This window comes from Rhamphochromis longiceps, linkage group LG16 (assembly GCF_057381845.1).
Source record: "Rhamphochromis longiceps isolate RC_006_pf linkage group LG16, R_longiceps_female_GT1.1, whole genome shotgun sequence".
Lineage (NCBI taxonomy): Eukaryota > Metazoa > Chordata > Actinopteri > Cichliformes > Cichlidae > Rhamphochromis > Rhamphochromis longiceps.
In genome coordinates, this window is record NC_140572.1 from 17,074,922 (window position 1) to 17,100,355 (window position 25,434).

Here is a 25,434-nt window from a genome sequence, read left to right on the forward strand (position 1 = left end):
CTTACACCTGTTTTTCCTCTTTCATGGTCCAGGTTGTTGTAGCGATACCGAGGCAGACTCTGTCTTCAAGATGACCGAGAACAAGGACAATCTCAGCTACCGCCGGTCGGCAGTCGTCGCACCGAAAACCACCACGCAGTTTAACCAGTTCCTGCCCACTAAAGACAAAGCTTCTGGCTACGTGCCTGCTCCACTAAGGAAGAAACGGGCCGAACGTAATGAGGACAACCGGCGCAGCTGGGCCAGCAGCAGTTTCGCAGAGGATGAAAGCTCTCTCACCAGGTAGCACAACAATCCATGCACATTGTTCTGTTTGAAGGTGCTCTTTCTCATCTGAGCTGTTTTTTATTCCTCTTACCTTTTGGTTATTATAACAAAAGATATCTTGACTCCATGTTCGTGCTTCAAAGGCTTGAAGTTTACTCGGTAGCTCTTTGTTTCTCCTTTCTCATCGCTGTGTTGTCTATGAATGGCCGACGGTGTTGTCTCTCATTTTTGTTGTGGAATGACTGCCTTGGTGAAATAAGGCTGTCCCCTGGCTGCTACGGAGACAGTCAAGTATCCCAGAGTGCCTTCTCTGACGCGCATCTCCAGTGGGCCCGCGAGTATGAAAGTGGCAGTGACTCGGACACAGACCGACCGGACCCCGATCTCGTTCTGGATGACCTGGCCAGTAGGCGCTTCCACAGCCCCTCCCCTGCTCCTCCCACCAACTTCGCCTTACCCATCAGTCCTCAGGTTGGGGGACGGGTGGCTGGAGGCAGGGGGGACACCTTGCCCAAGGTCACTATAACTCCCACTGTTGTCCCTCAACAAAACGTGGCCTGCCTCAGGTCAGAGAACATGAAGCAACGGCGTGACTTTGATGTGCCTGCTTGATAAAAGCAAACAAGAATGCTTTTCTTACCCTCAGTTTGCATGGTTAGTTGTAACCATGAGCAGTGGCTTTTTGTCATAGTGTGCTGCCTCTAACAATTTTGCAGTCTTCAGTTTGGTGCTTTTGTTCAAAGAGCTTTGCGTTTTTAAAGATTTAGCATGCCCTCATTTGCTTCTTTTCAGCTTGGAGGAGTGATTTGAGTTGGCAGGACAAGTCCACAAATCAATTTTTGCCTCCCAGCTTGACGTTGAGCTTGCATTGGTTTGATATTCCTTGCGTCATTTCATTTGCGGTTGTTGTGATGGACAAATATATATATCCTTTTTTTTTTTTTTTTTTTTTTTTTTTTTTTTTGGTGTGACCTGTGTGCCAAAAAATAAGGTTTTGACACTTGTGGTTGGCTGTCTCTCTTGAGCAGCAGCAGCATCAGCAGAGGGGAAATGCAACCCCCCCGGCACGGTTCAGTGAGGGTGGACCACCGCCGAGGCGTGTCCACTGACAGCTTGTTCAGGGAGGTATATGACGACTCTGAGGATGAGGATGATGAGGTGGGCTATGCTGACCCTGTCCAAGATGATCTCTATGCCCGTAAGATGGGTATCAAACCTCTGCCTACAAGTAGTGTATCTTATGACAAGTTCTTACCCAAATTCTGGACACCAGAAGAAGACATTCACATTCAGAAGATCAAACTGGGCTCTCAGAGGAGACCCTGGTACAAGAAGATACAAGGCTTCAGGTGTGTGAGGGCATACATTTATACTCATATATACACAATCCTTTCTTTCTTCCTATCTATAGCTTGATTTTGCTGACCTTAAATAACTGCATGCCAATCTAACCTTTCAGATTAGAAATCTGTGATTCTGTGGTTCACTGTTTTCCAGATTCCAGCCTATATTTCCTTTAACTTTTCCTACCGTTGTTTCTTCTCTAATTTCATCCACCTTTTGTCTTCCTCTGTCCTTTCTTCTTTCGTCGGCTGTAGCCATAAGAAGTCAGGCTCTTCATCAGATGACTCAGACTGTGACATCAGCCCCTGGCTCTCCTCCGCCCCCTCTCCCTCTGGCCCATCTCCCTCTCATACCCGCACACACGAGGCTTCAGCTCACACCACCCTTGTTGTGGGGAAAAGGTCGATACAGCTGCATGATTGTGATGATGCTGGAATATTTTAAAGCATCCAGATTTTTATAAGAAAATATAACTGACTCCTGTTGGGGCTCTGTTTCTGACGAGCTCCTGGAAAATAATACTAATGATAAAATGTATCCTCAGGCGACGGGAGCAGCCCTAACATGCTTTATAATGTAGTTTGCTTCCTTTGACCTTAGTGGAAATAGGCTGTGTCAATATTAATCTATTTATATTACAGCCTATTCAAGCCTACACTTTTTCCTTTTTCTTTTTTCCTTTTTTTTTTTTTGTAGAAAGCAGCATTGCAGTTTGATTTCCTAACAGTGTGACTGTAAAATCCACATTTGATCAACTTCTGTTTGAATCAAATGTCACCACTGTGGCTGCTTGTTGTATCTTTTCCTCCTTTTTTTGCTCTTTGATCTGGTTCACACGCATGCACTCACCACCTCTCTGTCCTTTTCTCTCCTTCTGCCTACTCTGCAGTCCTCATGTTCAACCACACACTCCTCCACAGCATCCCAAGTCCCCTCTCTTAGAGACCCCCCCACTGGTGTTTGCCCCTGTGGACCCCACCTCAGGTCCCAGACTGGTGAAAGGGGAGAAGTGGATGCTCCTGGGGCGCCAAGACCCCCGGGAGCCCCCGGACCCCATTGATTATGAAAGTATTTGCCCGGACTTGGAGAATGATGACATGTTTGCCAGGCGAACCCTTGCCTTCCAGTCCAACACAAACTTGGCTAAACTGAAGACTCTGCTGACTTGCAGACATCGCCGCTGCACCTCTGAGCCGCAGCTCAACATTGTCACCCAGAAACCCGTTCGTGGAGGCGCCGAGGAAACTGAGTTCCCAGACATTGAGCAGGACGATGTGGTGTTTCGTAGGGAGAAAACCCAGCAGGCACAGCAACAGCGACCACTCTCAGGAGCACCTGACAACTATGCCCCGATGCCCATCCCAGAGCCTTGGGCACTGCCTCCTGACCTCAAGTCCAGACTCCTCTGCCCCCCATGTCCCCTGACTCATAAAGCAGCAATACCGAACCTGAATGAAGTTGATAAGGAGACCCGTCCTGAAACGGATGACATGCTAATTCGAAAGTTCAGAATCTGTTCTGATCAGAGCCAGAGCTCCGCTTCATCAGCCAGTCAGAAAACCCCTTCAGTGCCTTCTTCCTGTAGCAAAGAGGACCTGCAGAAGTGGCAGGCAATCAGGGAAGCTAGTCAGTTAAGACATAAGAAAAGGCTTTTGGTGGAAAGGCTAGCTGCTCTGAAGCTGTAAAGGAAAAAAAAGATTGACGTAAGAGTGGCTGTAGACTTTTTTCCTGCATGTTTGTCTTGTTGTTTCTGTGCCATTTCAGACTTTCAGTAATTTTTGTTTGATACTGAATTGTTCTGTTCTGGCTGAGATTTGATTTAAAGTCCTTCACAGTCAGCGAGGCGAGTTTTACACAGTTAAATGCTTGTTTCTTGATCAGACATGGGTATTTCAAAGTAAGAGTGAAGAAAATGTGGTGAAATTAACCACAACAGCAGCTTAGAACTTGTTCTAAATGTTTGTTGTTCCCTCAGAGTTGAGTGCTTGATGTGGTCAATTTTACTTCTCAAACTCATGGCGTGTAAAGACTGAGACATTACCTGCACAATAAACCAACCAAGATTGTGTATTTTGAGTTGTGATGCATTGATTTTTTTAAAAACCATAATGATTTGGTGTATCATTTGCGAAACAGCCCTGAAAAGAAATCTGCCTTTCATCTTTTCTTATCTGACAGTTTACCTACATATGGGAATTAAAACATTCATGCTTAATAAAAGGAAAAAGCAACTTGTGAGTAACTGCGCTGATTCTTTTTTTAAACCCGCGAGTGCTCAAGCAGAGTAGAAAAGTGCAATATGGGAATTTAAAGTCCAACCTGACCTGAGCATAGTGTTGCTTTTACTCAGCACAAGGAACTTTATACAGGTCCGTGAAACTCAGAGAGCAGCAGAAAGGGTGGAAAGGTTGAATGCTGAGAAGTATCCAAACATAACATCCCCAACACTCTAACTGCACCAGTCCAACAAATTAAATATAGTCGTGTCTGTTGCGCCAACAAGAAGCACTATAGAAATTCCTCACAGCTCTGAAAGACGATGTGACTCATGCCCATAGTAACTTGAACACAAATCTTCACTGTACTGTTTGCACATGAGCGGACACACAAAAGCACACACACAGCAACCGTTTAACCTGAATTAAGCCCATTTGGATGGATGGATTTGGGGTCTGCAGAAAGCAGCCTTGTTTAGGGAAAGGTACACGTCTACACGCTTCCTCAGCCTAGTGTAACTTTAATCCTCTTGATATTAACAACAAAAACAAGCAGAGTCATGTCCTAGCTGGCCCTCTATACATTTGAAGCCCTCTTAGCTGTGAACGAGCTGGTGTGTAATAGCTTCTAATTGGTCTCAAGCTCTTGACCAAAGCACTCACTGACTCACTGTCAAACTGCAGTCGGTATAAATGTGACTTTGTTGTCTGTGGCTTTTTTTTCTGGTTTCCTAGAGAGCGCCAAGAGGGTACAGACGGGTGAGTTTCTAAAAACAAAACAAAAAAAGTGGCACGTTTGCATTTGCTCTGCCCTCTTATGGTCGCACGCTGCTGCCTCCTGCTTTTTGTGCTGCTGTTCTCACTCTCTAGCTGCTAAACGCTGACACACAACATTGACTGTTTCACGGCTCAGAGCCAAGTTCAGGGTGAGGTGAGGGGAGGTGGGCTTTGCTCCACAAAGCTCTTTTGACACAGCTTACATATAATAGTAGTGGGTCCATGCCTAAACTGCAGTGTGTCCCAGTGAGAGTTATGACACACTGTATGTAAAACTTTACAGGTAGGTGAAGTTATTTAAGTTATTTCTCCATAAGGTGGGGCTTTAAAGACTTTTGCATGATGGGAAAGACTGTTACTAACCTGAGCTTATATCACCCTCAAGGTTTGGTGGTCAGCTGGTGTGCTGGGTTTGAATACTAACAAGTTACTGCAGATACCAAAAATATTAATGGCAGGTACCCAGTGGAACTGCAGTGTCTTCGTTATGTGTTTGTATTTACAGCTTATTTAACAGGATGGAAATACACAGGACTGTGCATGCATATCTGGAGTGGATTTCCACCTGTCAGCTAAACTTCTGATGCCTTTTGATCTTTGAAAAAAAAAAAAAGTCTGCTTGATCTGCTTTTTTCCCCCCGCAGGAGTAAATCAACAAGTGATGTGCACGTCGACCCCGCGGTCATCCGGCAGGTTCGCTACGAAGAGCTGCAGAAGTATCGTGAGAAGGTTAAACAGAGCGAGGATAAGTGGCAGGATGTGAGTACAATGTGCACTGATATTTGAGGATATCTGTCAGCTGCCCACTCTTCTTGCTATATGATTCAAGACATGCCTGCTTGGGCAGAAAGAAGTTTGGTTGCAGTGCAGATGAGGCGAAAGATGAGTCACACAGATCTGTGAGATCCATATGTGCTACTAGGCGAACAGGGGAGCAGGTGCTTTGGTGTGTTGGATAGCTGCAGGGTGGAAAAAAGAACAGTTTGGATTGAAATTGTAGGTGTTCAGATGTTAACTAGAGCAGCACTGCCCTCTGGCCATGGATCTGCATCATTAAAAATTGTCGCAAGAATCACTACATGCACGAAAAAAGTAGAAATAATGTGAAATGAAGGAATGATGTAAGGAAGACTTAGTCGATTAACTCTGAAATTAACTCTCAAGTTACAGTGAAAATGGAAAGTAAGCTCCAAATGGCAGTGCTGCAGTAAATTTAAACACTGCTGATCCATTGTGCATGTTCATTCTTAGCAATAAAAAGTTAATAGTAATAAAAAGTTATACACATATACACTACAGGACTGGGCTAGTGTGGTGTCATAGCAAAATAATGGAGTCTTAAAGCAGCATTTGGGTCACACAGCCCCCAATACACAGGGGAAGTGAGCCGGGAGGAGCCTAAAGCACACAAATAGAACACCTTCAAATGGAGCCCTTTCTCTTTTTTCACATCTTTTTCTCCCTCCTTCTCAACTTCACTGTCCTCAGTTGTACACTTAGCTCTGCGCACACAATCAGTCTGCTTTATCTGCAGTACTTATAAATTGACTTTTTGAGATATGTTGCATGAGGTGATGAGGGCTTCTTCTTTGCACTGCAGGCCCTGAGCGACTGGAAGAGCCGACGTCGCAGTGTCAACTCTGATATAGTAAAGAAGAAGGAGGAAAGGGAGAAGATAGAGCAGATTACTTACGGCGGTGAGAAAAGGTCTAAGACCTTCAAGGAGATGCAAGAGGAGAGGTGAGGAAAAACACACAGGTCCAACAGACTTACTGCTGTAGTTGTTTTTCTGCTTTTAATTTCTGGTGATTCTGGTTTTCCTCAAAAAGGAACACTCACTACATTTATTCCTCTTTTAAACCCTTTCACCATCAGAGGGGAACCATTTGCTAAGGTAACCACATGAAAAAGTGTCTGTAATTAAGAGAGACTATGTGATTATTTGGGCAAGAGTGAATGAGGAGACCGTAATTGTGCACTGATTCACTGTGAAGGTGTTATTCAATCATGGCTTAGAACGTGCCGGTCATTTTATTTAAGTGCACATCGTTCTTGCCCTCTTATTTCTGCCCGTGCTCCGCTTTCTGCTGTCCTCGTTAACACTCCATGCCCCCACATTCATCGTTAACTTTATTCATCTAGTCCAATTTGTACCTATTTGCCTCTCATGTCCTCCCACCTTCTCTTCGTCTGTTCGCTCCACAGAGAAGGTAAAAGAAAGAGCAGCGTTGGCAGCCGTCTTGGATCTCTCTCTTTTTTAGACGACGACGACGACAACGTATTTGAAAAACCCGTCATTGCCCCACGTACCCGAGCTCTTCCTAGCCGAAGCTACACAATTGACACTTCCCAATTTTCCTATGAACCCCCCAAGCCCTCTGTGAATGACAAAGAACCTCCCATCGCTTCCCCAGCTACCGGCAGGGCTGCTTCCCCTCCCACTTCACTTGAAGTCGTGGACAGTCCCGCACTAAGCAGCTCCATCACGAACACCATCACTCCAAACAACTACAGCTCATTCAACCGCTCCCCGTCTCCAGAAGCTGTACCTTTGCAGAGGAGTACAGACTCAGAGCGCGCCAGCACAGCCAAGAAGCAGGAGGCCCCAACTGTTGTCTCCTCTTCTAGCTCCCTACCAAAGGTGCCTGAGCCAAGCCCTGCATTGTCTGGCACACAGACTGAGGTGAAGCCCCTCTCTTCTGGTCCTTTGCACACACAAGCACAGCCCAGCTCAATGGAACCCAAGCCTCCCGCGGTGTCTCGGGTTTCTTCCTCCCTGCCCAAGACCTACCAGAGATCGGATAGCGCACGTCTAACTTCAGTTGTCACACCAAGGCCCTTTGGGAGCCAGCCCTCACGCATCACATCTCTTCCCCGAGGCTTTACCGTGAGTACTAGATAGTTTTACAAGTAAACTACCAGCACAGCACAAGAACATCAAGAGGGAAGGATGTGTTTGTTTGGAAGTAAGAAATGTTTGGCAGGTAATTTGTTTTCACTACATCAGTATTGCCCAGGAGTCATATCTGATTACAGTGTGAATAATGGATGAAGCTGGTGGTTTTATTATGCTAACTCCACTACCAGAGCTGCTATTTTCAGACTATTCCACATTCATTACTAGTTACTCGTCAGGAAACTGTTTAACACATGTTTTAAAAAATAGCTGGTAACATAATTACCAGCTTGTTTAGAGTAAATTCTATCATTTTCTAATCAGCAGCCCTTTGCTGTTAAAGTTCATTTTACACTTTGTTGTAATTGAGCCTTAACGGCTGTGTTCTTTGCCACTCTACATGCAGCCCGCACAGACAGACGACTCACACAAGCGCGTCAATGGCAACGTCGATGTTTCTAAGAAGTCATCAGTGCCGAGTCGGTACCATCAGTTCATGACCTCTGAGGACGAAGCTCAGTCTAGCTCAGCACACAGCAGTGAAGAGGAGGAGGAAGAGGCGACTACGGGGAATAGCGTCAACTCTGCTCAGAGCGTCACACCTGTACCTCCACAGGTCAAGAGTGAACCTCCTGCTCCAGCCAAAGAAACCAGCCAGGTACTCGAATCTCCTCCTGCTGACAAAGCAGTAAAGCTTTTTTTGTTTTCTGTTGGTTACAATGAAAAAAACTGAACACGTTTCTTTTAGTGAATTTTTTAAATTTTCAGCATTATTAGTGTATCTTTAGCTTTGTGGTAAGTAGTCAGTAAAACTTAATGCATGAGCTCATTAGGAGTAGTGTAGTAGCTAAAGTATAGTAACAGGTTGGCATTTATTCAACAGCCATAAATGACTAATGGAAGGCTTCCCTGCCAAAGCAGGCCAACCCTGACAAGCATCTCCAGAGCAAATGGAAGTCAGCCCACATTTGTACTCTTAAAGTTCACCTCTACTCACCTATGTCGTCTGGTTTCTAGGAGAACTACTGTGAGATGCGGATCAGCCTGAACCAGAAGCCCAACAGCAGCAGAGATTTCGGTTTCCAGGCAGCCTGGGACTCAACAGGAGCTTGTGTCACATCTATCCAGCCAGGTAGCACTTCACAGGAATACTTTTTTTAAGGATTTGTATTACATAAGTAATATGTTTTTTTTCCACCATCCAACATAATGTGTGAAAGTCAGCCAAACTGACAGCATTCGCAGTAAATAGGCCCCGAAGAAAATAGATCAGACACACAATGCAAGTTTTTCACTCTCACTAGAACTGACTGATCTGTTCACAGATACAGTACAGTGGTAATATTGACAACCAGCGCTCCGCTCTGTTACAGTTATCTGTCAGCCTCGGTCGGTTAGTTGTCAGCAGGTTTTTGAGTCCATTGCAGTGGCGATGCCTGACTCACTGTATGTAGGGCAGCTTCTATCTGGGTCAGATCTGCTGGGTCTGAGCCTCTCCTTCTACTGAGATTCCCCACCTGCACATCACAGCATGCCAAATAAATTAGTAAAGTAATACAAACAGCCCAAAGCAATACACGAATATAGCCTTGTCATACCTGCTTACAGCTTATTTCACTGTATCTGCAGACTCTGTATGGCGTAGCGCTTGATCTTTCATTTTATTCTTATTACCGCTTACACTTGTAAATGTGCCAGTGTTAGCATGCTGACACTGGCATGCTGATAAAGTAAGACGTTTATTAAAAAAATGCAGTTCAAACACTCCATAAAACACTTTTAACTAAAATTTGACATTATGATCTTCATGAAGCTGGAATGTGTCTCCAGGACTTCTACTGAAAATACAGGCATGTTTTATATGGCGTGAAGAGTAAGTATGACTCTGTAGCTTTTATCTGTTAGACAAAATAGATAGTGTGTACCTACATTTACATGTTACATGTTAACTGGGAAGAATAATGCTCATATAACATTGAATTGTTTAACTGTGAGCTTTTTTTGTAGGGGGATAAAACAGGTGGGATGAAATCTTGTCTTCCAAAAGTCAGTTTTAGTGACATTACATTCCCAGTTTTATATAAGAAACACAAGTGGGAATTATGATGGTCAAAACAAGTGTGGAATCAAGTAAAATTTCAGCTTATGACTCTGACCTGTGCCCACTGTAGGCAGCCCGGCTGAGATGTGCCAGCTTCAGACTGGAGACAAGGTGCTGACGGTGAACGGGCACAAGGTGGCAGACATGAGCTACACCGAGTGGAAGTCCCACATGGATGAGGCTCTACAGGAGGGCAGTCTGGTCATGGATATAAGGCGTCATGGGCAGAACAGTGAGTAGTCTGAACCCTGCCTGTTTTTGCTTGCGTGACAGCCAGAGAAGGAAAGTGAAAAGTTTTTGAGGGCTGCATTCCCGGACTGGGAGCACTGCTTATGCTGCTTGGGTTGCTAAACAGTTTTGACACTCTAAATTGGTCTGTAGCCTGTTGTGAATTCATCCATAAATGAGCTCATGACAGGCTAAATGATGAAGGACTTGTGAGTTATCTTTGCTCATCTGGTGAAGAAAGACTGTTATTGTTTTGATTTCTGTGGGATTTTTTTTGTTTAATTGCTTCCCTCTTCCCCCCTTATGTAGTTATTTCTTCTTTCTGCTCGCTATTCCACCCCAGTGTTTTTCCTTCTAGAGAACTAACCCAGCTCAGATCTACAGGCCTATAAGTGTGTGGTGTTTTCAGTGTTACTGTTACAGGTTTACTTTATTTTGGACTATCAGTGTCACATTAGTTCACACAGTATTGCTAACTTTAACTAACTCACAATATTAGTTAATTACAGGTGTCCAGTGCTTGTGAGCCTATTAGAAACGGTGTTTGGGTTAATGGGGGCTTTAATGGGCTGCATGGCTGGGGAAGGGGGTTACTCTGTCTCCCCCTGCTGCACTCTATAATAACAACATAACAGCGCGCTTATCCCCTTGCTTTATAGCTTTCTTTATGCAGACGTTGTATATGTTCACATATATAGAAGCCTGGCAACAAGAAAAAAACCAAAAAAACCCGCACAAAACACATGGCTTATGTGCAAACACATCATATTTTTATGCTGTTACATTGTCTGCGCGCAGACTGGGACAGAGTTCAACCTTCCCTGCCATTTAAAAGCCATAAGACCATCAATCTGACCAGTACGGATCATCCAATGCTTGTAGGTTCCCAAGAAAAAAGCACAATCAGCTCCAGCCTGGATTTTACTTCAAACACTCCAGCAGAAACGCTGACGTTCAAAGAGACCCCGGCTCATCCCGTTAGCGTAAGTGACTCAGAATCACCTTGACTGACTCAGACTTGATTAGCCTTTATTTCTGTATTGTTCCCCAGCCTGGTGGCTTTTTAATGAGTGTGCACCCCACGATGTCTCCCTGCAGGAAGTGGCTTCAAACGGAGTTAATGGAGGTTTCCGAGAGGAGCCGGTGACCATGAGGAAAAAAGGTAAAGAGCAGAGCGCACAGTCAGAAAGGTTATGAAATTGATCTTGATTATTTCTGGACTGAATACAAAAATACATCAGTAGGAGTTGCTGGTTTGACTTTGTCTTGTTTTTCACGTTACTTTGTACAGCTCCAAAAGAGTTGACATGCTGTGTAAAATGTGAAAAAACACACTGGAATGAGTTGCTAGTCTCATAAAACCGTATTTTATTCACAGTACAACACAGGAAGTATATCAAATGTTTTAACTGAGAAAATATCCCATTTTAAGAAAAAAGATAGTAGATCTTAAATTTGATGATAACAACACATCTCAGAAGTTTGGAGGGGGAAATGTAAGTGGTACAAAAGAAACAACTTGAGGAAAATTTTTAAGCTAACCCGATTTTACAGCAACAGATTAGTGACCTGACAGGGTATGGAAAGAGGATCTTAGAGAGGCAGAGCTTCTCGGCAGTAAAGATGAAAAACTGTCTACAAATTGTGGAACGATTTCATGTAAGTTTGTTTAAAATGGACTGATGCAAAGTGGAAAACTTTCCCCTGGTCAGGCAAATCGAACTTTGAAATTCCTGTTGGAAAACATGGATGCTGTGTCGTTGAGTTTAAAGAGAAGAAGGACCACGTGGCTTGGTATCAGCGCTCAGTTCTGATGGTGTGGGAGTGGATTATTGCTTATGGAACTGGTAGCTTGTACATCTGCCAAAAAGTATATCCAGGTTTTAGAGCAACAGCTTAAGAGTCAGACAATGGATTTTTCAGGGAAAGCCTTGCATAATTCTACAAAAAAGATGCTAACCCACATATTTGCAGCTAGTACAACAGTGTGGTTTTATAGTAGAAGAGTCCGGCCCTCAGCTGGCCTGCAGTTCAGACCTTTCACCACTGAAGACATTTGGAGCATCATGAAAATGAAAAACACAACAACAAAAAGACCCAGGACTGTTGAGCAGCTAGAGAAGTCCAACAACCTGTCTCCTCAGTTCCCAAATATTTATATGGCCATGTCCTGACTTTTTAAGATGTGTTGCTTCCATCATACTCAAAATGAGCCTTTTTTAAAAGTGTCAATTTTCTTAGTTTAAACATTTTGATATGTTTTCCATTATGAATGCATTCTGTCTTTATTTACATTTTACATAGTGTCCCAACTTTTTTGGTTGTAATAGACTTTATCAGAATGACATGATCAGTATGTGCTGTTAGGTCAGGTTTAACTTATTTCTAATGTTTTTGTTGCATTCTGTTTTCCATCTCTCATGTAGAGTCAGAACCCATATCTTTGAAAAACTTAAAGCGGAGGTCAGAGTTCTTTGAACAAGGTAAAAAAAACAAAAAAACAAGGAAGGTTGAGCGAAGAGATGTAGGACAGTTCTTCGTATTTATTATGCTTTCTGTGTAACCTGGTGGCTGGATTCTCTATGCTTTTGTCTCTCTGAATTCCTCAGATTATTCGAGGACTTTTTGCATGTTTTCGTATCAATGGCAGCCTCGTGACTTTGATTTTTCGATGGCTCTGTTGTCTCATGTTCTCTCGTCTGGTGCCAGAGCTTAACCTTTATGCTGTGCCCCCTCCCTCCTTCAGGTGGCTCAGGGTCCAGTGTCAGTGCGCTGGTCTACCTCTGTGGTAAACAGGGCTGTGTGTGCATTGACCTCCTCACATTCACTTGGTACAGCCCGGGACCCTGACATGCTGCTCAAACCCAGAAAGATTGATGTTATTTTTAAGGAGGTTCTACTCAAAGACCTCCTGCAGATGAAATAAAAATAATCTGTGACATGACGCATTTCCCCTTAAGTTTGACAGCATTTCAGACACGGTTCCAGCACACCAACCACAAACACAAACCTTTGAATCCTGCTGTGCTTTGTGGTATTTTGGGATGGTGTCCAGGCTTAACACATGGTTACACTTTTCACTTTGCTGCAAGTTAAAAGCACTCTTGGCATGCATATTTCGAAGCATCTGTTGGCCTTTGAGACAGACCCCTCTCTGCTTGTGTGCATGCTGCTGGTTTCTTTGTGTTTCTTTTTTCTGGTTTGATCTTTTTTGTCATCACAATCAGTTTATTGGTTTTCCCATTCAGAACTATTGGGCCTGCATCCAATCCAAATGTTAACAAGTGGGTGAGCTTGAATTGAGAGAATCAATAAGCCTTAGTGGGTGAATGTTGACCGTTGCTGCTGGGGGGCTTTTTCTGAAAACGTCAATTGTCATTTGCTTTGATTGACTGCTACCTGACTAAAAGATCAAGTTGAAACTTAAATAAGCCCGTCAACTTGGCGCTGTTGTGTTACATGTCTTGAGGGCTCGCTTGTGTATTTTTACATTATGTTTCACTGCTCTGCCTGTGCCTGCCTGGAGATATCGACTGAATGATTGTCTTTCTTGTTCTAGGAGGAGGATCAGAGCCTGCAGTGCCAGATGTGAGTAGTGTCAGTGCATAAAGGCTGGTTTTTGTCTCTTATGTTTGCTCTTCTAGTATGACAACATCTTTGAAAGCAGATACTGCAGTAATTACAAAGCCCAGAGCCGCTGTTAAGCCTCTCACATTGACTGCATTTGTAGTTCACTTTAGAGCCAGGTTCACACATCTTTTTCAGTCTTTTAGCATTTTAGTGACTCAACAGTGATTATAGGGAACCTTTTTTAGTGTAGCTTTGAAACCAGATAAGAAAATACAATAAATAAAGTACAGACGGTGCAGTGCAAGTGCATATTTGCAGTTTCATCTCACCTTCAGGAGCATGTAGAAATGTTGTGAAACAAGAGCAGATAAGTACTGGGTGTTTAAGAGATTATTATTTAAGTATCATCACATCTATATGGCACAAGCAGGCGGACTTCAAAGCAACAAAGTTCAGCGATAGTTTTGTACAACTGCGAGGTAAATTTGCTATGTGTGGTTTCCTTTTTTGCCTTCAGATACCGGTTCCCGTAATCACTCCCTCCAGTCGCTGGTCTTTTGACCCAGAAGAGGAGCGGAAAAGACAAGAGAAGTGGCAGAAGGAACAAGAGCGCCTCCTACAGGTATGTGAAGGTGTACTCTTGTATATTTAGTAATGTTGAGTTCAAGCACACAACACTGTCAGTTTATTTCTTCAGACTACAACAGCCTAGATCCCCCATAAAGATGACATTTGAAAACCTCCCCTTTACCCTTATTGATGAGTTTTTGCACCTCAGTATGTATCAAAAAAGACTAGTATGTACAGGCAGAAATCACTGTCATTAACTTCTGATTCACAGCCAGTCATTTTGGTCTGGAAGCCAGCCTGACATATCAAAGAAATCACTAATTTCGTAAAAGAGAAAGCAGGGTTACTCCTAGTAGGCGTCCAAAGGTGTAAAAGAGAAACGAATAAGAAAATTTCCCTCACACAGAGCAGTAAAGCATGGGTTACTGCATGAGGTGCAGCAGGAGGTGGAGGAGGAGTTGATGATAAGATTCTCATTGAGAGTGACCAGGAGGGACAGGATTAGAAGTGAGAGGGACAGCTGAGGCTGAGCGGTTTGGTGACAAAATTAGAGCGGCAAGGCTGAGATGATTTGGACATGTGCAGAGGAGGGATAGTGGATATATTGGGCAAAAGATGTTGAATATAGAGCTGCTAGGCAGGAAAGGAAAAAAAGAAGAGGAAGGACACAGAAGTTTTATGGATGCAATGAAGGAGGACATGCAGGTTGGTGTGACAGAGGAGGATGGAGGAGCATGAGCTGCTGTAGCAAACTTTAAAGGGAGCAACTGAAAGAAGATAATGATTTCATATCTTTCTTATCTTGCACTGTGAGAAACAGCACTGCAGTGAAAGTGTTTTTTTTCTTACAGTCTACTCAAATGCACCCCCTAATGGCTAAGGGCTAATTTCAGGACCTCACAGGCACTGATATGTACCTTTTTGATGCCACTCCATTTCTTAATCTGAATAAATAATATTAAAAACATATAAAGTAAGCCAATAAACACCTGCATCATTACATGAAGGTACAAAACTGTCCCCAGATGTTTAAAACTGGCTTCCATAAGGTAAAACCCCCCGTCAGAGGTTACAACCCAAGTGACAAACTATCATGTGTCCACAACACATTACGAGTTGAACTACACTCACTGTAATTACAGATGGGGTGGGGATATCCACTTATCCAGTTGAGGGTTAGTGGGGGGGGGGAAGAAACCTTAATTTAAAAAGACAATTAGAAGTTACTGACATGCTAGGAAATCCTCAATTACGTCTGCTCTTAACAGGCTCAGAACAGAAGGAGACAGCACTCGAGCTTCTAAGTGTGCGCCGAGTATCCAACTTTAGTGTAGGAGAATCATGTCAAAACATTTTTCTGGGGGCCTATTTCTGGATGGAGATCAAAGGTGGTTATGCAGAGTGCCGTTGCAGCCGGGAAGGATTTTTAATGCTGGCAGGCTTGTTCCCTGTTGGTTAAGCAGCCTGATTTCATGATCTTCCAGCAGGACTTCCTGCTCTGGGCAGGTTTCCCTAGAATGTGTAGAATAGTTAGATAGCACGTAAGTGAGCTGAGAAATCATCTGAACAATATAACAGCCACAATACCTAATTATTCTGTTTTAAAATTACATATGGAATCTATAATGAATAGAAGTTTCATGTGTTGTTTTAGAAAGAGCTTTGTATGTCTGACTGGATTAAATGAGATGACCTTTGACCTCACCTTCTTTTTTTTTTTTTTTTTTTAGGAGAAATATAAGCGTGATCAGGAAAAGCTGCAGGAAGAGTGGCTCAAGGCTCAGCAGGCAATTTCTACAAGCACGGTCCCCAAACAGGTAACAAAAGTGTTTTGTTTTGTATTAATTATGAGCTGATAAATCAGCTGGAGAGTATTTAATGGTGGCAGTAAGTTGTGACTCATGGCACTAATTTATCTAAATGTATCCAAAGAGCTTTGATCTAAAATTGCTATAATTATGCATGGAGTATGTGGGCACGCTCTCTTGTATGTGACCCTTTAGAAATGGAAATGGAGAGCAGAGCAGTGTCTAGTCATGTGAATGCTCACATAGTACATATATTTACTGCAGTGGCTGAAATCTTTCCAACTAATAGGTTTGCAACAAAAACTCCCCTCTACAATATAATTTCTAAAACCTCGCCACCTCGGGGGATGTGAGGAGTTTCTCCATCGTTGTCGCAGTTCCTCCTGGATGCTAATTAAGATTAAATTACTTGGTGCTCAAAAAGCTTCCTCTTCTCGTCCCTTTTCGTCTCTTGTCTCTGGTAGCTTGGGAGCCTGGAGGTGAACAACCACAGCAACAGCAGCACCGGCCCACACTCACCACTATCTCCCGTCAACCAGCCCACATCTCTACTGTGGGAAGAAGAAGAGCGAAAGAGGAAGGAGGAGCAGGAGCGCCAAAGGCAGGCAGAGGAGAAGAGGAAGAGGGAAGAGGAGGAGCGAGAACTGCTGCGTCTCCAGGAGCAGAGGATGAGGAAGGAAAGGCAGGAGCAGGAGGAAAGGAAGAGAAGGGAGGATGAGAGGAGGTTGCTGGAGGCAGAAGAGCTGCAGCGCAGAGAGAAGGAGAGAGCCTTTGAGCAGCAGCAGCAGTGGTCAGTAGAGCCACTCCTAATCCTGTGCTGCCCTGAATACTCAAACTCACATGTCTTTTGTATTCCTTGACTCACCATCATGCTGATAATAACACATTTAACCAGCTTTACTGTCTGTGCATTAACATGTGCAACTAATGTGTTTGCATGTGCTTTATCCCTCCTTTGTGTGGTACTCATCATCCCACCTCTCTGCACACAATGCCTTTCACCAAAGGGCCACTAGCTCCCACGGCTTTCCTTATGCCCAGCCTTCACTCACCTATGCAGACAGGTTAGTACGAGAGAGCGAGAGCAGCTGGACCTCTTCCTGTTTATAACCTGTTAACCATGCTTTCTCTGCAACATGCTTTTGACATCATTGCTCTACAATAACTGCAGTTTGATGTGTTGAATACTTAGTTGACTATCCTTATTTAGCATGCATGAGATGCATACACACATAATTAATTAAGACAGATTATATTGGATTGGATTTAACAACAGTCTGTGGAACTCATGAGCGTAACCCCCCATTATAATTTGGTATAAGCTATACCAAATTATAATGAAACATGCCTATAAATATACAAATAGAATAAACATACAATAAAGTATGTACATATTTATGCAGTTTTATATGCACAAAACAAATGCTTCTTCTTACAACAACAATATAGTTTGATTAGAAACCTTTACAAAGTAGATTATTTACAGTTGTCATTATTGGGTAATTAGCCCCAAATCATTTTCAGCTCTAGATTTTTACATTGTTAGACCAGCAAACATTTTGTCCTTTCCGAAACAGTACGGAAAGATGATATGGAGAAAGTAATCAAACCGCTACATTTATAACAAAATTAAATCCATAAAATTAGAAGAGGTTCAGTCCTTTTAAATGATTGACAGACTTTTAGTGGCTAGTGTTGTGTGATCCTTCTGAGGCCTTTATTTAAAAAAAGAAAATGGGTGCCTTTGAGAGTTTATCTTCAAATTAACCAAACAGTTAAAATATTTTAAAGAAAATATTTACAACTGGTGCTCGTATTAAACTTGTATCAGAGATATGAGAGGAAAAAAACTTTGCTGTGCAGAAAGGAAATTGGTACAAAATTCACAGTTTCCCAGTGAACAGCTAAATGTTGCACTGCAGAGACAAATCAAAGGCAGAGTTGTGTAGCCACAGTCATATTAGAGTGGTTGAAGATAATGTGAGGGCATATGTCCCTAAAACTGAAGCTGAACCTGAGTGGGGACATTCAAACAGGATAGTGATCCTAAGAACAAATGTAAATCCACCAGGATTCTTACCAAGGATGGAATAAACTAGGCATTAAGGACCAGGAATAAAAACAAGCACAGATTTGACCTCGTGGGGGATTTGAAGTCAAGCAGTGCATGCAACAAAATCAAACATCTAGCAACTAAAGAAAGAATCTATATAATCTGTAATCTGTGAACTCATTTGTTAAATCATTTGCAATGTGTCTGTTCTGCTTCTCATAAAGCGAGAACTGTAATCCTGCATTCCTGAACGCCCACACAAATGGAACCATTTAATTATTTATACTGTATTTATTATTATAGGATTTGTGGGAAGCGGGAAAGAAGGTCAAAGGGGATACAAGGTAGAGGGGAGGCAGAGAGTGCAGGAGTCGGAGGGAAAAAGGAAAAATACACAAAGTTTTAAGATGAATGCTACATTACCAGCTGACATGCTGTGACACTTATCGCCTTCTATATTATACCATCTGACATATAACTATGATCCATACAAAAAGACATGAATTCCCTCACACTTGTACACAAAAGTGAAACATCTGCTAGAACTGAAAAGTAGTGTTGTTCATGTATGTTTTGAATGTTGTTCGACAGGACAAAATCCAAATCATCCCCTCAGCTCGACGAAGAGGACAGACCTCAGAGAAAAGGTCAGCCTTCTTAATTCATTAGGGGCTTTGTGTGTGTGTGTTGTGGTGGTTGTGGAGGTGGGAGAGGGTGTTTTAAATGACTCCACGTACACATTTTGTTGCACAGATGTATACCTGTGTGGGTTGTACCCTGCTGTCGGTGTGCATGTACCCCCGGGGGGCATGGCTCAGCGGCTGCTGGAAGAGCAGCTGAAGAAGGCACATGACAGAGTTTACCAAAGTCAGAAGGCTGCATCTGAGCTGGAGCTGGAGCGCAGGAACATCCTCCATGCCATGAGATACAGAGAGCCGGAGAGAGGTGGATTTTAGCCCCCTAAAGCGCCGTTTCTCGTCGTTTTAATGTGAAACTCCCGTTACGATCAGCCGATCAGTCAATCGAGACATTTCGTTAACTCTAACTCTAAACCTACAGATGTTTGATTTGCAGCTGACCAGACAAATGACGAACCAATCAGCCATGTGGCCAGAAAATGACATGCAGCAAAAGCAATTTAACTTATTGATTACAGCATGTTTTCTTTCAGATCAATGACTTTTTCATCCATAATTTAGTCATATCTTGTCTCATCAAGCCAGACTGTGGAAAACAGATACTTATATCATCCTCATCTAATTCTGTCTGCCCCACGACTATTCATTTTGTTCCTCCGCCGATCACCAGTCATGATTTTTTTTTTTTTCCATCGATAATGTTTCCTCTGTCTGTCCTCCCACCTGGCAGTGACCTCAAGCGGAGCCGCTGAGAAGAAGGACCAGCAGCCTGCATCTCAGGCTGAGCTGGAGCGGCAGCAGATCCTCAATGAGATGAAAAAGAAGACGTCATTGCTGACGGACAACAGCTGGATCCGCCAGCGTTCTCCCGACACTTCCACCAACAAGGAGAGGGACCTGCCACCTATGCGCAGGTACAGTAATACCTCATTAACACTTAGACCCCCGGAGAGCAGTCATTTTGGTTTTCTACCTTAGACCCCCGCGGAGTCATCATTTTGCGTTTCTACCTTTAAAAGCCGGAGAGCAGTCAGTCAAATGCTGGAGTCATTCATATGTATATTGGGTCGTTACCTAGGAATTCTGGAGGGAGGGGAGTGGGGGTGAGTGATTGAGGGGGTGGGGGAGCTGCTAAAAGCTGTGCACTTCCTTTTGTGTTTCATCTTGATGCATTCTCAATCATCCAGGGAAACAAATCTCCAAAAGTCACCAACTTGGAGTGTTTCAGTTTGCCATCTTGGGGAGAAATCAACACACATGGGTGTATGTCCTTTGTTGCTGACATTTATTGATAAAAACAGTACAAAAAACCAACCATTTGTACACATATTTACAAATAATTCAACATTGTCAGCAATCACTCACAATCCTGGCACTGCCATGGTACCTGTAGTCTGCATTTACCACATGTGTACCTGTAGCAGTGAACACATCGCACAGTGGCCTGATTTATCTTGCATTTGTGTTTGACCTGACACGTGGCTCTTTTTCCAGGGCTCGGTGTGGAGGGTTCTGCCCGAAGCAACTGATCTTTTCTTGCCTTCTTCGCAGCTACATGAGAGTGAGCCAACTCTGTTGCAAGCGCCACCAGGAAGTCCACCCGTCTTTCCTTCGTCCCGGTGCATGCTTGATACAGCACATGTGCATTCAGTGCTGCCATGTCAATCATGTTATAAAACACGGCGACTGGCCAGCGCCGTGTTCCTTTGCGGACAGTGTACTCCAGAACCATCTGGTCAATCACATCCACGCCACACTTTGTTTTGTTGTAAAGGGTGACAGTGTTTGGTGAACCACGCTGTGCATGCTGCTAAGAATATAGACTGTCTTCTTCCGTTTGGCCGCATACGCCGTCAGCGTGGCAGCAGAGGTTGAAAACACCTAAGAAATAAGATAAATTGTTATTTTCATAGCCCTTTTACACACAATGAAACACATAAACATAGAACCACAAAAGACCTGCAACATACCTGAGTGGTGAATTCATTGCGATCTGTTGCGATCTGCAGCAAACTTGTCAGTCTTTGCTCGATCACAGCGGGTGGACTTGTCATCAAAGCGTAGGTGTTGCATGATGTTTTGGAAGCGGTTTCGTGCCATAGTTCCAATTATCTGTGGGTTTCCCAGGTTTGCTGACCAGCAGTCATTTACCGATGGAAGCCTGCAAACCCCCCGCAAGATCACAATTGCAATAAATGCCATTAGTTCAGGGAGGTCCATGAACCAATGAACATGCTCCGTTTGCTGTGCATGTTGAATAGTCCATTCTTGAATGCTACGAAGCATGTCAAGAGTGACGAAACACAGGAAGCTCTGAAGGCGACTCGAGATACTTCTCCTGGCCTTAGCCGTTGGCTCTCCATCTGCAGCGTACGCTTCTATTGGGGTGAAAGGGAGACAGGTCCCCACCTGTTCTTCACGCCACACTGTGCCATCTTTCGCTGTCTCAGTCCCCAAACAAGGTCTCTTTTTCGGTGGAGAAGCAGTCTCCTCATCTGCAGTGTGAACAAATTCAAATTGTGAGCAAAATGGGAAGGTCAAACAAAATCACAAATGCATGCATAGATACTAATTATAATTCCAGTATCTCCTCCTCTGTATCAGAATAATGTCTGAAATATCTTACTTACTAACTACATCCACTTACTTGTTTGAAATGAAAAAGGAAATAACATGAAATGAAACTAACCGGAAGACTGATCAGACAGCTCTGAGTCCGAATCCGGCTGAACTGCTAGGTCTTCTCCATCCGAGTCACAAGGGTCGACTTCCGTCAGGATCATTTCCAAGGCCTGCTGAGTGGTGAGTCTTCTCTGCATTTTCTTTCCTTGGAGAGGAGGTCCGTACACCAGAGGCAGTGCCAGGATTGTGAGTGATTGCTGACAATGTTGAATTATTTGTAAATATGTGTACAAATGGTTGGTTTTTTGTACTGTTTTTATCAATAAATGTCAGCAACAAAGGACCTACACCCATGTGTGTTGATTTCTCCCCAAGATGGCAAACTGAAACACTCCAAGTTGGTGACTTTTGGAGATTTGTTTCCCTGGATGATTGAGAATGCATCAAGATGAAACACAAAAGGAAGCTCACCGCTTTTAGCAGCTCCCCCACCCCCTCAATCACTCACCCCCACTCCCCTCCCTCCAGAATTCCTAGGTAACGACCCAATATACTTATGAATGACTAGCCAATTTAGCTTCCACTTCCACCATTTGACTGCTCTCGGGTTTTATAGGTAGAAAGGTAGAAGCCTGGGGATGCTAGTGTTAACTTTGGTGCGATGGTGGCGGTTGGCTCTTTTCTGTTACTACTGTCCTGTTTTTTTGAGTTGGGTGTAAAAGTTAAGTTGTCAGTCAGAAGGTTCGACTGCTTTTTCTAACTGGCTAACATGGGGTGTGGCTTGGGTTGGCTTTGCAGAGGCGATTCTCTTGACAACTTGGACACCTCATACAACTCCTGGCGTTCGTCATCGAAACCCCGAAGCGGTTCTTTTGCCCAAAACTACTTTCGGCCTCACTCTGCCCTTTCTGGCAGCACATCCTTTTATAGTGGGGGGCCGCGGGCTCAGCGGTATGGTTCCACTTCCACTCTGCCTTCTTCCTATTCCATGGGCTCACTCCGAAGTGGGGCAGGATCCCATTTGGTCCCTTGGTCCAGGCAGTCGCCTTCCCCTTCACCTTCACCCTCTTCTCCTTCACCCATCAACTCTCCAGAACCCACGGCTGAGGCAGACGCTCCTCAGCAGCACAGCAGGTAAAACCAGAAATGAAGCTTTGCTTAATGCTGCCTCTAACAACTCACTGGTACATCTGGGTTGCGGTATTTAAGGCGTTGCTACTCAGCCGTGCAAAAGTGGTGGCAAAGGGTATTTCTCTTTTTCCTTTATGTCACTCCTTTTATGATGTAATGTTTCTTTTGATGTGCTTTTTTATAGATCACACAGTAGCATAATTCACTTTAACTTATGTGTGGAATACAGCAGATGCTAGTTTAAGTTTAGCCATGTTTTTGTGGATTACACGAAAGTTTGTCAGTGATCATGTCCAAACACCTGAGAGACAAAGAAAGTCCAAAGGTTGCCTGAAGGTTATCTTAAAGAAGCTTGTTCACTTCCTAACACCCGAGTTTCCCAACCTTTATGAAAATTCACAAGTGTTTCCCTCGTGTCATTTTTGTTGCCATAAACAGTATTTTGCGTGTGACACTAAATGACACTGTTTTAATGAGCCTTTGTCATTTCAGCAGTGCTGTTTCAACAGGTTAACATTTGCCAGCTTGCCAAAGTGTCCGTCTGTCTAACCCTGGTTTGAACCAGTGTTGGCGTGTGTTTTGTATGTGTGTATGTGCATATATGTGTGCATTCATACATGTGTCATGTATGTGTGCTTGGCTCTGAAATGACAGCTGTGCGTTCTGTAATTCAGGTCAGTGAGTGGAAAGAAAATCTGTACGTTCTGTGAAACCCCGCTGGGAAAGGGAGCAGCCATGATCATCGAGTCCCTTGGGCTCTGTTATCATTTGGGTTGCTTTAAGGTGAGAGCTGGACTCCGGTCAGCCGCGGAGCACATCGGCCGCCGATCCTCAAAAACTAACTTGATCGCCTCAGGCTCTTTAGTTTGTTTTACTAACCTGGTGAATCCTGGTGAATGTCAATCCCCTGATCCCTTTATTGAGAAAAAGAAACTAAATCCTGCAAGATCAACTATTCCCTTTGCTTTTTTTTTTTTATCAGCAGTCTAATCTAGTTGTTGTTGTTTCTTCTGGGAGCTGCGGTGACCTTTATCTGAAAGTTAATCCACTGTGTCAGCCTTCATCTCTTGATTCTCATCCTTCTCCTTTAATACACAGAATCACGGTCTAGATTTGTCTGTCCTCATCACTCCTCCTTTGGTCACGTTTACTGATTCATTCCTCAATTCTTCTCCTTCCCAAACTTCCTCAGTGCATCGACTGTAAGTCTGACCTTGGAGGATCAGAAGCCGGGGCTGAAGTCAGAATACGAAACAAGCAGCTCTACTGTAACTCCTGCTACATGCGAGTCAAAAGTGAGTACTTTCTCGAGCTGATCATCAGTGGGTGGTGTTGTTCTCGCCTTCCTCCCATAATCGGTCGCTTTTTTCCCCTCTTCTTTTAGCTGGTCAACCAACATCTATGTGACGTGACTGTACTCCAGCAGATTGATGAAGAGACTACTTCCGACAACAACCCTTGAATTTTAAAGTGAACATTGAAGCCATTGCAATTAACCGGGACACTTGGTTGGGACGTATCGCTGTTTATGATTCTGTTAAAACCCCAGGCGATACCTTGATGAGAATCATATTTGTTTTTACAGTGTGTGATTAAGGGAGGGACGCTTGCAAAGTAGTTATCAGCTTTTGTGTTTATATCCTATTAAGCAGCACAATTGTACAGAGTGTAAGGGTTCTGCATGCGCCGGAGTTTTTAAACGTTTTAGCCACAAAACTAGTCGAGCTATTAACTGTCTACCAGATTCCAGATGAAAGTCCTTTTTGTTTCTAAACTTTGCTTAGATACTGAGAGAAAATCCTGCAGGATCATCCTCCTCATTTTCACGCTTCTTTTCCCACCAACTATTGTGTTATAAAAATCTGTGTCAGCCAAGGTATTGGTATCATGTCTATGTGCCTTGTTATTTGTAATTAAGATTACTAAAATACTGCAAAATGTCATTTGCATTTGTCTCAAGTTTTCAGTGATGGAGTATTGCACACATAAGCAGGTTTCTATGTAAAGAATATGCGTCACACTGATTAGGCAAACATAACAATGTAAATAAAAATAACTAAATGCTCCCCACGTGTTACGTCGTTCTTTTTTTTTTTTTTTTTTTTTTTTTGTTCTCCATCTGTTAAATTGCATAATACTGTGTAATGATATTCCTGGGTACAGTGGGATGCAAGGACTCTTCTGCCTCTATAATCAGAAATCATTATACTCATCTTTCTCTGTCTGTCCCTCTCATTTTCTGTTTCGCTGTAGCTCCACGGTCATAATGAAAGGAATTTCAATGAGCTTTTGTGCTAAGGTTCAGAGGACCTGCCTGCTCTGTGTTCTCCAAAGCCAATTTGTCATGCATATTTTATTCAGTGCATGCATTACATTTGATTATACTTTGATTGTCTATTTTCTCAATGTATTCTGTCATTTTATCTCTACTGCATAAATATACAAGGAATATTCATACAAGAAGGAGCTTCCAAATGTATTTAATCTGCAGGGGAAGAAATTGTCCTCACCCACCCTACACCCCGCCCGCGACCAAATGGAAATAAGCCCAATTCAAGCAATATACTGTATGGAAATAAGCTGGACTGAGCATAAATTGGCTCTGTCTTCTTGAGGTGAAGCACAAACAGCCCCCGGAGGTGCACATCTCAAATTCTTAGATTCCCTTTTTAGATTTTTCTTGGCGCTCTTCTGGGAGAGAGATTTTAATCCTAATGCTTAGAAAACAAACACAGCCTGAATGGCGCCGAGTGCCTGAGAAATCTGAAACCCTGAATAATATGTATCCCCGTCTTTTTCCTCCAAAGCAACAGCCACAACCTGTGGTTTGGGAAGGTTTTGACATGGAGAATCATATAACTGTGTGTGTGCGTGTGTTTGTGTGCACGCACTGAGGCTCACAAATAAAAGGAACGCTTGACTGCTCAGAAAAAATGAGGTCTGTAAAGAGACGGAAAGGCCTCTTCTACCTTCCTTTAAAAAGCTATTCCTAACTACAGGAATGGCTTTTTTCAGGATTTTTCAGGATTTCTAGGGAAGAACATGTGATGAATTTTTTTTCTCTCTCTCTTTTGTTTTCTTTTCCAGCCTTGGTGTCACAACGGGAGAGATTTAGTCATTCTTTCTGATTGGGTGCAATTTGCCCCCTTCAGTACCTGAAGGGGGCACTGTGCTATAAGAGTTTTCACCAAGAAGGACTAAATTCTCTTTCAT

General features: G+C 43.3%; 1 protein-coding gene across 11 annotated transcripts in view; it reads left to right on the plus strand.

Annotated features, from left to right (window-relative positions):
- Positions 1-24,287, plus strand: part of lmo7a (LIM domain 7a) — a 51,173-nt gene extending 26,886 nt beyond the window's left edge. Inside the window, exons 9-32 of one of the 11 annotated variants that reach the window (XM_085385577.1) lie at positions 33-282; positions 4,563-4,586; positions 5,249-5,363; positions 6,205-6,344; positions 6,810-7,491; positions 7,907-8,158; positions 8,518-8,632; positions 9,672-9,833; positions 10,628-10,812; positions 10,928-10,991; positions 12,256-12,312; positions 12,576-12,617; positions 13,389-13,417; positions 13,917-14,021; positions 15,700-15,786; positions 16,242-16,567; positions 16,785-16,841; positions 18,422-18,476; positions 18,616-18,775; positions 19,199-19,382; positions 21,889-22,224; positions 22,896-23,004; positions 23,414-23,516; positions 23,606-24,287. In XM_085385577.1, coding sequence (XP_085241703.1) covers positions 33-282; positions 4,563-4,586; positions 5,249-5,363; positions 6,205-6,344; positions 6,810-7,491; positions 7,907-8,158; positions 8,518-8,632; positions 9,672-9,833; positions 10,628-10,812; positions 10,928-10,991; positions 12,256-12,312; positions 12,576-12,617; positions 13,389-13,417; positions 13,917-14,021; positions 15,700-15,786; positions 16,242-16,567; positions 16,785-16,841; positions 18,422-18,476; positions 18,616-18,775; positions 19,199-19,382; positions 21,889-22,224; positions 22,896-23,004; positions 23,414-23,516; positions 23,606-23,628 — 3,662 coding nt within the window. In that variant the 3' untranslated portion in view covers positions 23,629-24,287. The other 10 variants (XM_085385567.1, XM_085385572.1, XM_085385575.1 and 7 more) reach the window with 10 other exon arrangements.
- Positions 24,288-25,434: the final 1,147 nt, after the last annotated feature.